The sequence below is a fragment of the Meleagris gallopavo genome, chromosome 5 (assembly GCF_905368555.1).
Source record: "Meleagris gallopavo chromosome 5, MGAL_WU_HG_1.1, whole genome shotgun sequence".
In the NCBI taxonomy this organism is placed as follows: domain Eukaryota; kingdom Metazoa; phylum Chordata; class Aves; order Galliformes; family Phasianidae; genus Meleagris; species Meleagris gallopavo.
The window spans coordinates 4,219,605-4,234,416 of record NC_139408.1 but is presented as its reverse complement, the minus strand read 5'-3'; the positions used below and the strand labels follow the sequence as shown (position 1 = coordinate 4,234,416).

General features: G+C 38.5%; 1 protein-coding gene across 1 annotated transcript in view; it reads left to right on the top strand.

Annotated features, from left to right (window-relative positions):
* Positions 1-14,812, top strand: part of NAV2 (neuron navigator 2) — a 184,280-nt gene that overhangs the window by 157,797 nt on the left and 11,671 nt on the right. Inside the window, 10 exon segments of the mRNA XM_010710727.4 lie at positions 1,844-1,927; positions 2,506-2,617; positions 3,267-3,412; positions 5,783-5,955; positions 8,555-8,708; positions 9,236-9,395; positions 9,873-9,973; positions 11,641-11,736; positions 12,127-12,295; positions 14,304-14,539. Of these exon segments, the coding sequence (XP_010709029.2) occupies positions 1,844-1,927; positions 2,506-2,617; positions 3,267-3,412; positions 5,783-5,955; positions 8,555-8,708; positions 9,236-9,395; positions 9,873-9,973; positions 11,641-11,736; positions 12,127-12,295; positions 14,304-14,539 (1,431 nt within the window).

Genomic DNA, 14,812 nt, shown 5'->3' with positions numbered 1-14,812 from the left:
TGGCTCTCCTTTATAAGGGAAAAAGTGATTGACTTGAACTGGGCTCTCACTAGTAGGCATGACCTGTTAGATAGGTTATATAGAAGAGGATTACAATTTTAACTAACTTCCTGTGTTTTCTAGTAAACATGCAACTTAGAAACCTAAAAGAACTGATTTTCATGCATTTCATGATTTTAATATGGTGAATATTTAGAGATAGAGCTTGATAACTAATGTAGAAAGCCTTAATATAGAAATATCAGTGTCCTTGACTTGAAATAGTCCACTGCTGTTTTGTGTGAAGCCTGCTATCTCCTAGTGTTAGCAGCATTTTCAGATATCTGATCTGTTTGCTTATCAGCAGTGTCATAGCTATCTCTAGTCTGGTTTTCTTGGAAACTTAAGTTAGCATATCAGTGTGTGATGGCATTTTTATGATGTGATTTAGAACTGTTTTTGAAAAATACTTTTCCTTTGTTTTTTGTTTTTTGCTTTTGCAGATATTAAAACTGAAAACATTTTAGGAAACTTTTAGAGCTAATTACAATTCAAGACAATGGAAGTTTTATATATTGCTACCAACATCTGGCAGCAAAAATAGGCAATTTTCTGTCCTTCAGCAGCACTCAGTTGCCTTGTTTATCTGCAAATACTTCATAATTTATTAGGAGAAAATGAAGATTGTGCATCTTCCAGCTTTACCTGTTTCACCCCAAAAGCACACTTAATTTCCCTTTTAACGCCTTTAATTAAAGCATCTCATGATTTACATTCTTTCACTGTATTTCACCTCTGTAACATGATTCTTGAACTAACATTAGTGTCAATGCTTTGCTGCTTCAGAAGAGTTAAATAACAACCAGCCATATCCTTGGTCTCTGGAGCTTCTTACAGCATCTTCCTGCAGATTTTTGGAGTTCTTTATATTTGGTTTAGTACAGATGATTCAAATCTTCACTTTTTAATTAAAAATTAGTAGCATTGAAGAGAATCCTGAAAATTCTCTGAAGCCAGTGTATTCTCTAACCTTTAATTTTCTGTTTTAAATTCCAGTTCTGGTTTTCTATTGTATAAATTCTGAATGCATGGGGAAAATATTGACGGACTGGGCACTCACTAGTGACAAGTTAATCTAATAGGAGGAAATGCCTGATCTGCCGTTGTAGAACTCAGCTTATATTGTAGAACTTGGTTTATATTCTATTTATTGCTGTATTTTGAAAACTTTTTAGGTTATTCTCCTAAAAATTATGTGTTAGTGTTTTTTTGGGTTAGCTGTTTTTGTTTGTTTGTTTGTTTTGGTTTGGTTTTTGTACTCTCTGGGAAAAAGGTTTAAACTTCTTGTAATATACTCTGTGGTAAGAGTTGCATCAACTCTGAGGGTACATGCAGGCTATCCGTAAGTAGCCTTATACAGGCTACTGTTTAAGCTAATATAACAGCACACGTGAAAAGTCAGAGTTGAAAAAGCCTGAGTTGAAAAATTAACAGCAAGAGATGTTTCGAACCATGGGTTGTTCTATCTTTTTTACTCCCTGCCTTTTATGATAGGAGGTCCTTCATGTTATTGCTTGCAGTAGCTTTGAGATGCAGCTCAACAACCAAGGAGGGCCTTCCATGCCTGTTTGGTATCAGGAATATATCCAGGTGATGAGGCACATTCCCTAAAATATCTCTTAAAACCTCCTGGTATATCCTGGGAGATGTTTCCACAATGCATACTCAAGCCCTTTGACTCACTGCTATTTTCTCTGTATCATCGATACGACAAACAGTGAAATGCAGTAGGTGATGTGTTCAAATACCTGCACAAATATTGTCTGGGAGAGAACCAAGTGCTTCTGTGTCATTTAATTTTCAGGCCCACCTTGTGGCAGCATTTGAGCAGAGTCTGGGAAACATGACGATCAGACTGCAGAGCCTCACCATGACTGCTGAACAAAAGGCAAGTGTAGAAGTAGAATCATAGAATCATAGAGTAACCAAGGTGGGAAAGGACCTCCAAGATCATCCAGTCCAACTGTCCACCTACCACTAGTATTTCCCAGTAAACCATGTCCCTGTGTACAACATCTAAACTCTGTTCACTCCACTCTCTGGGCCTGGCCCTCCAGCCAGTTTTTTACCCAGCAAAGCATGTACCTGTCCAAGCCATGGACTGCCAGCTTCTCCAGGAGAATACAATGGGAGATAGTGCCAAAGGCTTTGCAGATTGAATACATTTCTTCCCTGTGCATTCGCACTTGTGTCCAAAAGAAGTGCAGAGTGTTTTCTTGGACAGTGTATGTGGATATACATTATTCCTCTATTACAGAGCATGTATATCTTTTGTATTAAAATAACAAAGCTATGTTGCGTCCTCTTGAGGATATGCTTCCCCAGGTGTATACCAAACTTCATTTTTCTTTCCTTGGACATATATATTACAAAAATTCTGTCAAATCCCAGTGCTTGGACTGAAAGCTGGTGCACCTAGGTACCATCTGCATTTTCTGACATATCACCACTGTTTCCTTTTCTAAGGACTCTGAACTGAATGAGCTAAGAAAGACTATTGAACTACTGAAGAAGCAAAATGCTGCTGCCCAGGCTGCAATTAATGGAGTCATCAACACACCTGAGCTCAGCTGCAAAGGTGAGAAGCAAGCACTGCGTTTCATGACTGTGCAGTACTTGTGGGATTTGAGTATTTTGGTAATATCTGATGCGGCTCTACCTGTTAAAGATCTCATGTGTGTCTCATGACCATCACTCCAGTTTACTTGATTTTATATAGTTACTAGATTTTATATAGTGTGGGAATTTGGAACGGATATCTGTGTAAATAGTGTGGTAAATTCTACAGAAATAATTGAAGGTGTTAGAATTTGAGTGTGAGCTCACTGAATTTACTGTAAGTGTTCAGTAACTCACCCAATGTGAGCTCATGTGAAACACCAAAGAACCCCATTTCGGAACAGTCAAACACTTGACTTTATTTTCTTCAGTGTTTTCTGTAATCTCCAGTATGAAGTTTGAATGCAGTCTTGTTGTATCTGACTTCTGTTACTTATCCCAATCATTTACACTGGGATGAAATGCTGAAGGAGATGTTTGAGTGGTTTGGGTCTGGGATCTTAATCTCTTCATGAGAAATAAGCATGAGGAGCACTGCATTGAAATAAACAGAACCTCAGCTGGGGTTGGTGATTACTGAAGTGCTTTTTTTCCTTTCAAACTCTTCACTTGAGATTAAATGATTAATACAGAATGTCATATTGAATACATCCTTCGTTGATGTGCAGGAACTGGAGCTGCTCAACCCACAGACCTGCGGATCCGAAGGCAGCACTCCTCAGATAGTGTCTCCAGCATTAACAGTGCTACCAGCCATTCCAGCGTGGGAAGCAACATAGAGAGTGATTCAAAGAAAAAGAAGAGGAAGAACTGGGTGAGTGTATGCTAATGGATCGTGTGTGGTTTATATAGAACTGTCAGAACATGCATGGTGAAATCTAGCTGCTCAGCTCCTCCCTCCCCACATGCAGCAGGTCAGCACAAGAACTAGGTGCTGTTTAAATCCTGCGTAAATACCCTTTGGAAGACTTAATTGAGTTGTAAGTGATGTATATGCTTGTGTTGACTTTGTGTAGGATTGAATTTTATGTTAACAGCCAAAAGGCCGGTCCTAAAGTAGAAAGAGCTGTCAAAAATCAGTCTGGCTAAAAGTAGTATAGGGTCCAACCCCTCAGGGAAAGCTCCACATTTGTCATTAAAATTGAACAAGTCCACAATGAGAGATTGTTATGTTTTTTCTTTTTGCCTTATAGGGCTTTCTTCTTTTAAGTAAACGTTAGACACTTTAAGAGCTCAATCTGGAATGCTAGTGTGGAGTTCTACACACACAAAAAAAAACAAAAAACAACAAATTTTAAGAAATTACTGTGATAAACATACGTTATTCAGGATTTTGCATTACTTACCTTTCATTTCCCATTTTTCCTTCTTTGCTCATCTTGTACTGTGTACAAGGTACCATGTACTGGAGGAAAGGTACAATATATTAAGCTCCATTTTGAATTAGATCACAACTGCCTTAGCGACCTAGTCTGAATGTAGTTTGGACTAAAGTCCCTAGATCCCATACTGTAGCCAGTGAATCATTCCATCCCTTCCCTCCCACTGAATTTAGATCTCCCTGAATCTTTGGGGATCTTTGGATCTTTTCCTTAGAGCTACAAAATGTGACTTGAGCTGGGAAAGTCTTGATATATATTTGTACAGTATCCCCTTGGAAATATTTATGAAACTTCTTGTACTTAAAGAAAAAAGTACTTCTTGAGCAGGCTTTTGTTTTTATTTCTGTTTTATCGCAATTCTTTCATTTGAATATCTTGCTAGCTCCTCCGTAACTGTAGTATTGCTGCCCTCCTCCTAAAAGCTCTGGTTAAACAGAATCAATGTCATCTCCTTGTGCAGGGTTATGCATTAATTATAGAAGGGGTAAATTGCTGTATCTTCAAACTGTTGGCAACTCTTTTAGCTTTTGTGACAAGCCTTCTGTAACCATTAAGCCTTAGATAAGGTAGAAACTTCTGAAATTTTTACTTTAGTTTCTATTCTTTGTCACTGTAATGTAGTAGGTCTTTACATCAGCCTACACTTCTCATTTAACACACAACTATTTACAGAAGTTTAAGGAAACATTATGAAGAAGACAGGACAGTGTTTTTATTGTGTTAAATGTGAGTACATTGGTGTAAAATGAAGATTGGAAGTTAAACCAAAAAATAGCAGTCTGCCTTGCACTTAGTTAATTTCACAAACATTGATGTTGTTCTCTACCAAGAACCTTTTATTACATATGGAAACAGCATGGCTGTCCACTCAGGGCTGAAACGAGATTTTCAGCATTTCTCACTAGTCTTTGTCTAATGTAAAAATAACTTTCATCTTATGTTTAGCAACACTGTTTACAACATGTAATTTTGAGATAGCTTTAGATGAATTGTTTATATTGTTTGGTAAATGGTAGCCACATTCCAAAAAAAAAAATTAATTGCAGGTGTCTAGAAAAGATTTGGTATTTTCAATATTTTCACTTGGTGAAATACCTGTTCCTGAAAGGAAAAGCAAAATATGAAAGTGATTGTTAGCTAGAATGTTCCATGTGAGCCAAGGAGAAAATACAGCTGAAGTAGTTAAAGAGGCCTGGATCTAATATCTTCTTCAAGTAATGCAAAAATGACTGTATGTTATTTGAAGAACCTGTTCTTAGAAAATACAGGGTTCCAGTTTTAAAGTGACTCTTGTACTGTATTGATTATTGGTCATGTTTGTCTTAGAAATCCAAAGCTTTCCTTATTACAGGCTTTCTCTGTTAAAACTTGTTTTTTTCCTTCCCCCCACTTCCTCTTGCTTGTGCTTCTTCCGGCAGGTCAATGAGGTAAGGAAGACCTACTTTAAACTTTGAGAAACAAAGCTAACCCATCCATTTACATGACTAACCATTTCAGCATCATTAACCTTGTCTGAGCCACATTATATTATAGCTGCAAGTTGTTACACCGTTGCTCATTTCACTGAACATAATTTGCTGTAAAAAATTAAAAATAGGAAGCACTGATGTCCAGCCCTATTGACCTCATTAATCTCATAAAGTAGTTAAGGAAAAAAGCTTTTTGATTTCCTTTTAGCTCTGTTAAAATCTGTGAGTATGGCTTTATTGTTTGGAATATTTGCATGTTAGAGTTTTACTCTGTGGCTTTTTGTATGGATGCGTTCTTCATGGTGTCCCTTCTGCTGTGGTCTTGTTTTTCAGTTACGCAGCTCCTTCAAGCAAGCTTTTGGTAAAAAGAAATCTCCCAAGTCAGCATCTTCTCATTCAGATATTGAGGAGATGACAGATTCTTCACTGCCTTCATCGCCAAAGCTACCACACCATAATTCTACTGTTTCTACACCATTGCTGAGAGCTTCTCATTCCAATTCTCTGTGAGTGGATTTTTTTTTTTTTTTTTTAAAGTGGAAAAATGGGTGGAAAGCATCTTAGTACACAGAGGAAAAGAGAAAAATCATGCTTTTGATAGGTCCAACGTTTATATGCTAGTTCTATGGGACATCTCTAGGCTGCTTTCTAGAAACAAACAATGGCAAAGTATAATTTAAAACATATCATCCTGTTGATTCCTCTGAATGAGAATCTACAAATCTGTAAAAGGACTACAAGATTTTGACAGCTTTTTGGTTACATGCACTGCTAAAACCAGACCACAGTAGAAGCTATAGCGGGTCAAGCAGGGTAGTCTTGTACATGTGTGCTGATGTGGTCCTACTGGTTGGCCCTACTCCTGAGCAATACTTGCTTTATCTCCCAGAGAAGGGGCTGTGTTTGGATAAGTGGATTTGATAAAGCCCTTAACCATGTCATAATGGCAAAACAATGAGCAAAGAGCAAACATTTCAACTGTTCTGTACCCTAAGGGGCACAGGGAAAGATAGAAGAGTTTAATTTCTATATTCGGGGATTTAAAGACATGTAAGCTGACTTCCAACTTCATACCTTTGCATTAGCATCCAGGAAGCTAAAAATCACTGCATCTTTACTGTGGGATATTTCACTGGGGAGCTTCCTTTGCAAAACATACTGAGTATGAATAGTGTTTATAGCAAGGATGACCTTGGAGTGCAGAGCTAATTGGATCTCTGGCTGCTAATGATACAACCAGGCCAAGTCTGGGATTTTGTTTTCTCTCTTGGCTAAAGATAACACATTTTATAATAATCTGCAGTGATGGAGTCCCCAGTTAAACCGACAAATTCAAATAAAGGTAAGAACTTCCTGAAGATCAAATTGCACAGTTTGCTGCTACGGCTGAACTCTTAACAGCTTGTTTCTGTTGGACAGAAACCCCCACATCCTTCTCTGCCTGTTCCTTCCCTTACACTGGTTCTGCCGCTCATCAAACAATTCCACTAAGCTATTAGAACAAGCTAAATTATGTGAAAAGTAATTTAATGGAAATGTGAACAGTTTTTCCCCAGGTTGCTCAGTTGGATCAGCTCAGTGGAGTATCAGACACAGTTGAGCATGAGAGCTGGTGTAAGCACAGGGGCATGACAACAGCACAGCCAGGTGCTGGCAAGTAGAGGAGACAGAGATTTGCTCCTTTTGTTGGTAGCAAGATATTTACATAGGCTCATCAATAACACCAAACCATGCTCTCCTGTCTGTGTTTGTATGTGAATGAAATGTTGATTTTAAAGTCTGGACTTCTTTTCTATTGCTTAGCTAAGTTTACACTCACAGGAAGGTCAAGGCATTCTTGATGGTTCATTTGGGCCACCTATGAAATAAAGTTTAAAATGGCCACCCTGTGCTGTTTGAGTCTAAACTTACATTTACAATGATCTTAGAGAACTTTATAAAACAGATTTTGCATGTCTTCTATCAGTAACTTGAGCAGGATAAGCAAATACAGAAAGAGGCCATATTGTAAAACATTTCAAATAGCCTTGCAGCCTTGTAGATGCCATAGAAAACTTCCAGCCTGATTCCTGTTCCAATGCATTCAAGTTTGCAGACTTGAAATTTTGCCTGCTGCTTTCACATGAAGAGGTCAAAGAAAATATCAGTAGTTTCCAGCCAAATGATAGCAATGAAATGTCAGTATCAGAAGATAATTCCTCATGAATTTTTTTAAAGCTTCTCCATTCTCTTGAATCAAACTCGTTGAGTTTCTGGTGACTACAGCAAATTGGGTTTTAGAACACTGAGGCTAGAAAATTATTAAATGATGGTCCCTTCCATCCTCAATCAAAATGCACTATGCATACATCTCATCTTGAAAAGAAAGCAGAAAGAAAGCCTAAACACAAGAAAAAGAGTAAATATGTGAATTGAGGGAAGTATAGAGCAAAAGTAAAATCTGTGTATTTCGGCATACCAGCTTTCTGGTGGAGAAAACATCTCTCATTAACCTGATTTAAGGAGACACATTGTAAGAAAAACATCCCTCAAAGCATGCAGCTGTGTAGTTCATCTTTGTATAGATTCACTTATGAATGTGCTGAAATGTTACTTATCTGGATTTGTTTTGATTTTTTTTTTTTTTTTTTTTTTTTTTGTGGGAAGAGGGAATTAAAATGCCACCAAAAATGTTTTGAGCATGAGTGCTTTAAAGCAAATGGGAATTTATTATGCTTGAATAGGTGTAGAGTTCCAAAGCCCTCCAGAATATTTCAGGAAACACTTAAAGCTTACACCTGGTGGGCTTTAAATCTTTCTGTAAAATCATCAATCTTCAGCCAACTGCTGCTACTACCTGCACCTGCACCTCCTTCATTTATTTAGATTTTGCCTTTAAGATAGTTCTTTCATGGCAACTACCAAGAATGAAATTTTGTTGGTCTCTTATGTTTCCATGACCTATTTACCATCTGGTTTATGGTATCACTAATGAAATGAGCCCAAATACTCTCTGTAGAATAAAAAGTGGTGGTTTTTTTTCTCTTTTATTACTAAGTGCTGGTGAAGCATTGCCTAAAAAGTAGCACATGTTATAGTTCATGTCTCCTTTTCGTTCTTTCCCAGTATTTCTGAATGCACAGATAGTGAAGCTGAAACAGTCATGCAGTTACGCAATGAACTAAGAGACAAGGAGATGAAGTTGACTGACATTCGTCTAGAAGCCCTTAGCTCTGCTCATCAGCTTGACCAGCTTCGGGAGGCAATGAACAGAATGCAGGTAAGAAATGGCCACCTCAAATATCACAGTATATGTCAATGTGTTAAAAGCTGTCCATCCCACCACACAATAAAAATCTGAAGGAAGGTAAATGTGGAGTCTTTGAATGCTCAGTAAAAACTGTGTTTAGTTTTGTAATGGTGGTAAACTTTAGACCTTCATAAAAAAAGCTTGAGCTCATGATTTCTCCCTCCCTGAACACTGCAGCACTTATCTGTTCCAACCCTAGAAGGCTCTGGGGAAACCATTCCATTGGCCTTTTAAAGAAAATTCCCAAGCCATCTGCCTTAAAGTAGCTGCACTTCACTGCTTATTGAATTCCCACATATTTGTGTTTGCTAAAACACTTAGAAAAGTTTTATGGAAGGGATGTTATACTAATTAAAATCATTAATGTATTAGAGTAAATTAAAATAATGTGAAAATGACATTCCTACTAAACTACTATATCTACGGAAGTTGCTTATCCAGCTCTTTTTTAAGAGTGTTTTCACCATGCCTTCTAACTACTGATTTGTCTTTTCAAGAGTGAAATCGAGAAGTTAAAAGCAGAAAATGATCGACTGAAATCTGAAAACCACGGCAGCTGTAGCAGGGCTCAGTCTCAGGCTTCCATTTCATCCTCTCCAAGGCATTCAGTGGGTCTCTCTCAACACAGTTTGAACCTCACGGAGTCATCTAGTCTCGGTGAGTTTAATGAGAAAGATGGTGGGCAGGTTTTATCCTGCTCTTGGAAAGTTTGGTTTGGTTAGCTGTGGAAAAATGAAAGCATGAAGATTATAAACAGCTATGGTGTGGAAATATGTCAGGAGCTGGCATAAAGCCTTCTTTTAAAATGTCATCATGGGTTTGCTACACCCTATCCGGGAGTTGTCCAATTATGACCTCAGCTGCTGAGAGTTGTGTTCAGAACCATTGAGTGGGGAATATTTTGTAGGAAGGAAAATACAAAGTAATTGACTATAATTTGCAATGACCATCTCTTTTTAAGAGTGATCTTGATATTTAGAATGGAAGTCAGTGAACCTGGTTCTCATCTTTTACCTCCAGGCACGAGAAGCTCAGATATGTTGTGTTCGACTACAGTAGAAATGTTAGCATAAAGCAGAATAGCTTTCATTGTTAAGACACAGCTATGAAGCTTTTCATGTTTTCTCTTCACAGACATGCTGTTAGATGACACTGGTGATGGCTCTGCCCGCAAGGAAGGAGGCAGACATGTCAAAATAGTTGTCAGCTTTCAGGATGAAATGAAATGGAAGGAGGTAAGTTGTATTTTGTTTCAAGCTTTGATATATAAGTGACTTTGTCTTTGAATTCTGTGCTATGTTCTTATCTGGTTTGGAGGCTTCTGTTGAAAAATACTTTTAAAAAGTGGAAAACTTAAAATAAATATGTATCTTTTAACAAAATAGTTTACTGGAGTATAAGTAGTGATAGACAAAGCACTGGAGCTCTCACTTTGATGGACAAAGCACTGGAGCTCTCACTTCTGTAGAAATGCTGAAAACCAAAAATACTAGTTCAGGTTGTCTCGTGGGATTCATCTGCAGTGGCTTTCTATTTTACAGTTTCTCACTGGTACCATCAGCACTGGCCCTGAGCCATTGTCAGTAATCCAGGATTGCTAGGCTTTGTATCAGTGGTGGAGCTGATAATGTTACAAGTTAAGCTTTTCAGGATCTCTGAAAAACAGGTCAATTTTTCAGCTTCAGGGAGTTAGCAGGCTAATCTGCACTTTGGGATGGTGTATGTTTAAGACTGATATGTTAAAAGCTGCACAAAGCTCTTGGGCCTTTTTGTTATTAAGCTTAAATAAAATATGAGCTAATAATGGAGATGATCTAGTGGAAGTTGCAGTGAAATGCTAGAAGCAGCGATAGGCCACAGGAACTTGTTAGATCCAGTAACTGGTTCAAGTTGTCCTCTTTGATACATTTATCACATTTTGAATCTGGTATCTTTTAGATGTTCTTCATTCTCAAGTAATGTAAAAAATCTTAAATATGTTTACAAATATTGTCAAATTGCAGCCCGCTTCATGTGAGTATTCATGCATGAATGTCCTGCCCAATCTTTACCAAGGAGTGACATTAAGATCTCGCATTGAGTACTTGTGAAAGTGCAAAAGGTGTATGCACTTGTGCATGTTTCATAAATTATGAAATAATTTGATATCCTTTGTAAGAGAGGACAAACATTTGATGAGCAGAAACAAAGTCAGCTCAGCTGACTTTCCATTAAATACCAAGCACATTAAGAGTAAAACAGTGTTGCTAATTCTCTTGGTCTCCACTGAGTGCACTGTTAGTAGTGGAAATGATTCTTGACATTTTAGCTGAACTCGGAGCCTTATGACAGAAATAGTTTTTCTTCAGTGAATGTTTCATAGTGAGTGCAGCTATGAAGGAGTAAAAAAGATGAGGTACATTCTATTTCCTTTATCTGATGTAGAAATCAGAAGTGAAAAGCTATAATATACTGAATGTAATGCACACATTATAGATAAATCAAGAATGTCACTGAATTTCTATGCACGTGGCAGCATTTCTAGAAGTAAATCAGATAAATCTTGCAAATGCTACATTTTAGATTGTAAAATCATGGACAAACGCACGTTGTGAATGTCTGCCTGGAATTTTCCTACATGCTTTTTGATAAGCTGTAATCTTCTCAGGGGTTTTGGACTTGTTTGTGGATTTATTAATAGATGGCTTTAACTTATCACTGGGTACCACTGAAGCATTTCCTAGATTTGAGTCTCCAACACTGTAAGAAACTTATAGGGGAAAGAAGAATTTTGTATGGTGTTCAGATTTTACTGTGAGGTAAAGAAGCAACATAACTACACCAAGATTTTAAACTTAAACAGACTTGACTGACACCATTAAGATTTATTTGTTAACTTAAATCCATGTTTGTTTGCATTTAGGATTCAAGGCCTCGTACCTTCCTCATAGGCTGCATTGGAGTGAGTGGGAAGACCAAATGGGATGTTCTGGATGGTGTTGTTAGACGGTTGTTTAAGGTCAGTAAGTAACATCTGCTCTCTGCTTCCATTCTCCTGTTAGTATTCGCACAGTATTTCACAACAGGAGATCTGTATGGAGGCTCAGGTGTATGTCCTGGTGTGAGGTAGGGTGTATGTCCAAGCAGTGCTGAGTTGTACAAAGAGGTGATATATAAACTTGAGAGAAGTCTGCTAACTTTATTTTCCATAGTTTCCTCATATGTTAGCTTCATAGCAGTTACTTGCTTATTCTCCATACTTCATGTTTGAGGATTTACTTGTTATTTTCAACAGGCTTTGGACAGCATCAAGTAGTATTTAACTCAGGGTGATTATTATTACAGCATAGACCCTTAGGCACAGAAATTTCAATGTCTTGTAGATTTTCCCCTTCTTTTTTCACCGTAGGAGTACATCATTCACGTGGATCCAGTGAGTCAGCTGGGGCTGAATTCAGACAGTGTTCTGGGTTACAGCATTGGAGAGATCAAACGCACAAATAGTGCTGAGACACCTGAGCTGTTGCCCTGTGGCTATCTGGTTGGAGAAAACAATACTATTTCAGTTACCATCAAAGGTAATGCTGTTTGATCAGTCTGTTGTAGTTCTCAGCAATTACGGTTTTATCGAAGCATACTGTGTCAGGAAATTCAGAGGAGTAGAAATGTTTTTATTGTCTTTATTTTTCCCATCCGTTTAATTACTCACTGTTCTGTTTTCGTTTGATTAAGGCAGCACTTGGAGTCTATAAAATTAGTAGATCTTCAGTCTGTAACAATAGGAATAACTCTACTTAGCAGCTTTCTCCAGACTCCTTAAATTGGTGCCTGAAGTTGTACTGCAGAGCACATCACACCACAAGCAATGCAGTATAATTGTTTCAGCAGCAAAATATGCTTTGAAATGAATAAAGCCTCAGAATTTCAGTCAGCTCTTTGTAACAGACCTACTTGGTATTTCCTTAAGGCAGAGTAAAAAGAACAGTTTAACTTGCTTGATTCATCTCATTTGATAGTCCCTCCTTCAGAGCCAACAGGGAGAGAACCTGGAATTCATGATATACTTAACCCTGGATCTTTGAAAGCAATTTTTTCAAAATGTGTTGTTTTCAAAATTCTCATCGATTTGATTGATCATGTCATGCTGATTAGAATTTAATGTCCTGTGACACTGAATTTCTCAGGGACCTTTTTTGTACGAAAACTATCTTACGGACTTGGGGTAGAGGAAAAATCCCCAATCACTGCAGTCTATCAGCTTGCTCACAGTACTTGTGAATGCTGCCAACCACCACAGCTCAACTTTGAAGTGTGACTTTACATTCAGAAGTGTTTCCATTTCTGAGTATTGTTGCAAAAAAATGTTTCCTTGTGTTAAAAATCAGCAATCAGGGAGACAAAATAAGTCATGAGATATCTGAGTTTACTGAGAGCCCCAAATACTCTGCTTATGTAGGTTGCATTGTCCGAGAGTATAACTCCAAGTGAAATACTGCCAAGGACTGCCATACCTATGAAGTTGCAGTCTTGTCTTAACTTGCAGTGGCTTGACTCACACGTTAAAGGTTTGTACATGATAACATTTTTCAATAGGATATGAATGTATTTAATCAATTTATGGGCAACCAGTTATTCACATACACCTTTCAGATATAAAGCTGCCTATATAAATATTTAATATTCCATGTAACCATCGAGGTGCAAACATTCCTCTGTCTGATCTGCCAACTTCCCTTTCTTCTGTTTATTTTGAAGCACTGTGTGTTTTGTCTGAGCCAATTCTGCCTAAAGTGATTGCTGACATAGCATAAATGCTTATCGGTAGGAGTTTTATGTTAGAAGAGATAGCTATCAGCAGACAGAGAAGGAGTTTAATTAGAAGTGTTTGGGAAATCAGGGGGAGTTGATGATAGCTGCTTTTTTTTTTGTTTAGTGATTCAAAAGTAAACAGGTAAATTCTGGAGGAATGTGTGCTGCACATGACAAAATACTGTAAAACAGATGGCTCACGTGTGAAAGATGTAGCCTGGAAATCATTGCATGGCAAAATTTCGTAGAATCATAGAATGGCTTGAAGGGATCCCAAGGATCACCACGTTCCAACCCCTCTGCTTCAGGCAAGGCCACCAACCTTCATATCTAATACCAGCCCAGGTTGCCCAGGGCCCCATCCAACCTGGCCTTGAACACCTCCAGGGATGGGGCATCCACAGCCTCTCTGGGCAGCCTGTTCCAACACCTCACCACTCACTTGGTAAAGAACTTCCCCCTGACATTCAACCTAAATCTTCCCTCTGAGGACACAGTGAGACACAGCAGAGTGCTTTGAAAACTGGGAAAGCTGAAGGAAAATCCAGGTGAAGCTCACAGCTCACTTCTGCACGTTTTTAGTGTCTGCTAAGGAACAGGGAACGTGTCCTGTTCCCTGTCGTGAGAGATAGCAGAGCAGGGAAGGGATTTCCCTCTGAAATAATAACTTGGTTGGTCAGGTTGGATCAACAACAACAACAAAAAGCTTAGAACAATGCAGGTAATCTGGATACAAAATAGGAATTCCTACAGATTCCTCATCTCTTACTGTTGCAGGTGTCTGCGAAAACAGCTTGGACTGCCTGGTGTTTGAATCACTGATCCCAAAGCCCATTCTGCAGCGCTACGTCTCTCTCCTGATGGAACACCGGAGGATTATCTTGTCTGGCCCCAGTGGCACTGGTAAAACATACCTAGCAAACCGGCTCTCTGAGTATATGGTCCTGCGGGAGGGCAGGGAGCTGGCTGACGGAATTATTGCAACCTTCAACGTGGACCATAAGTCCAGTAAGGTGAGAACAGAGAGAAATCACTGCTTGTGCAGTACCATTATCGTGAAAAGAGCAATATTTAAGGTTTCAGATCTCGGTTCACCCGGTGATGGGTGTGAAATAGCAGGCTTCCAGGTGTGTATTTGAACACTGAAAGGTGTTAGGATTTTCCGGTGGCCCGAGGGTTGCCGTGGACATTAAACGCCTGCATAAAGTTCTTAGCAACTTAAGAAGTCCCTATTGCAAGTGAACATTTTTCTCAAAAAACATAAAATGCATCTCCAGGCTGTCAGA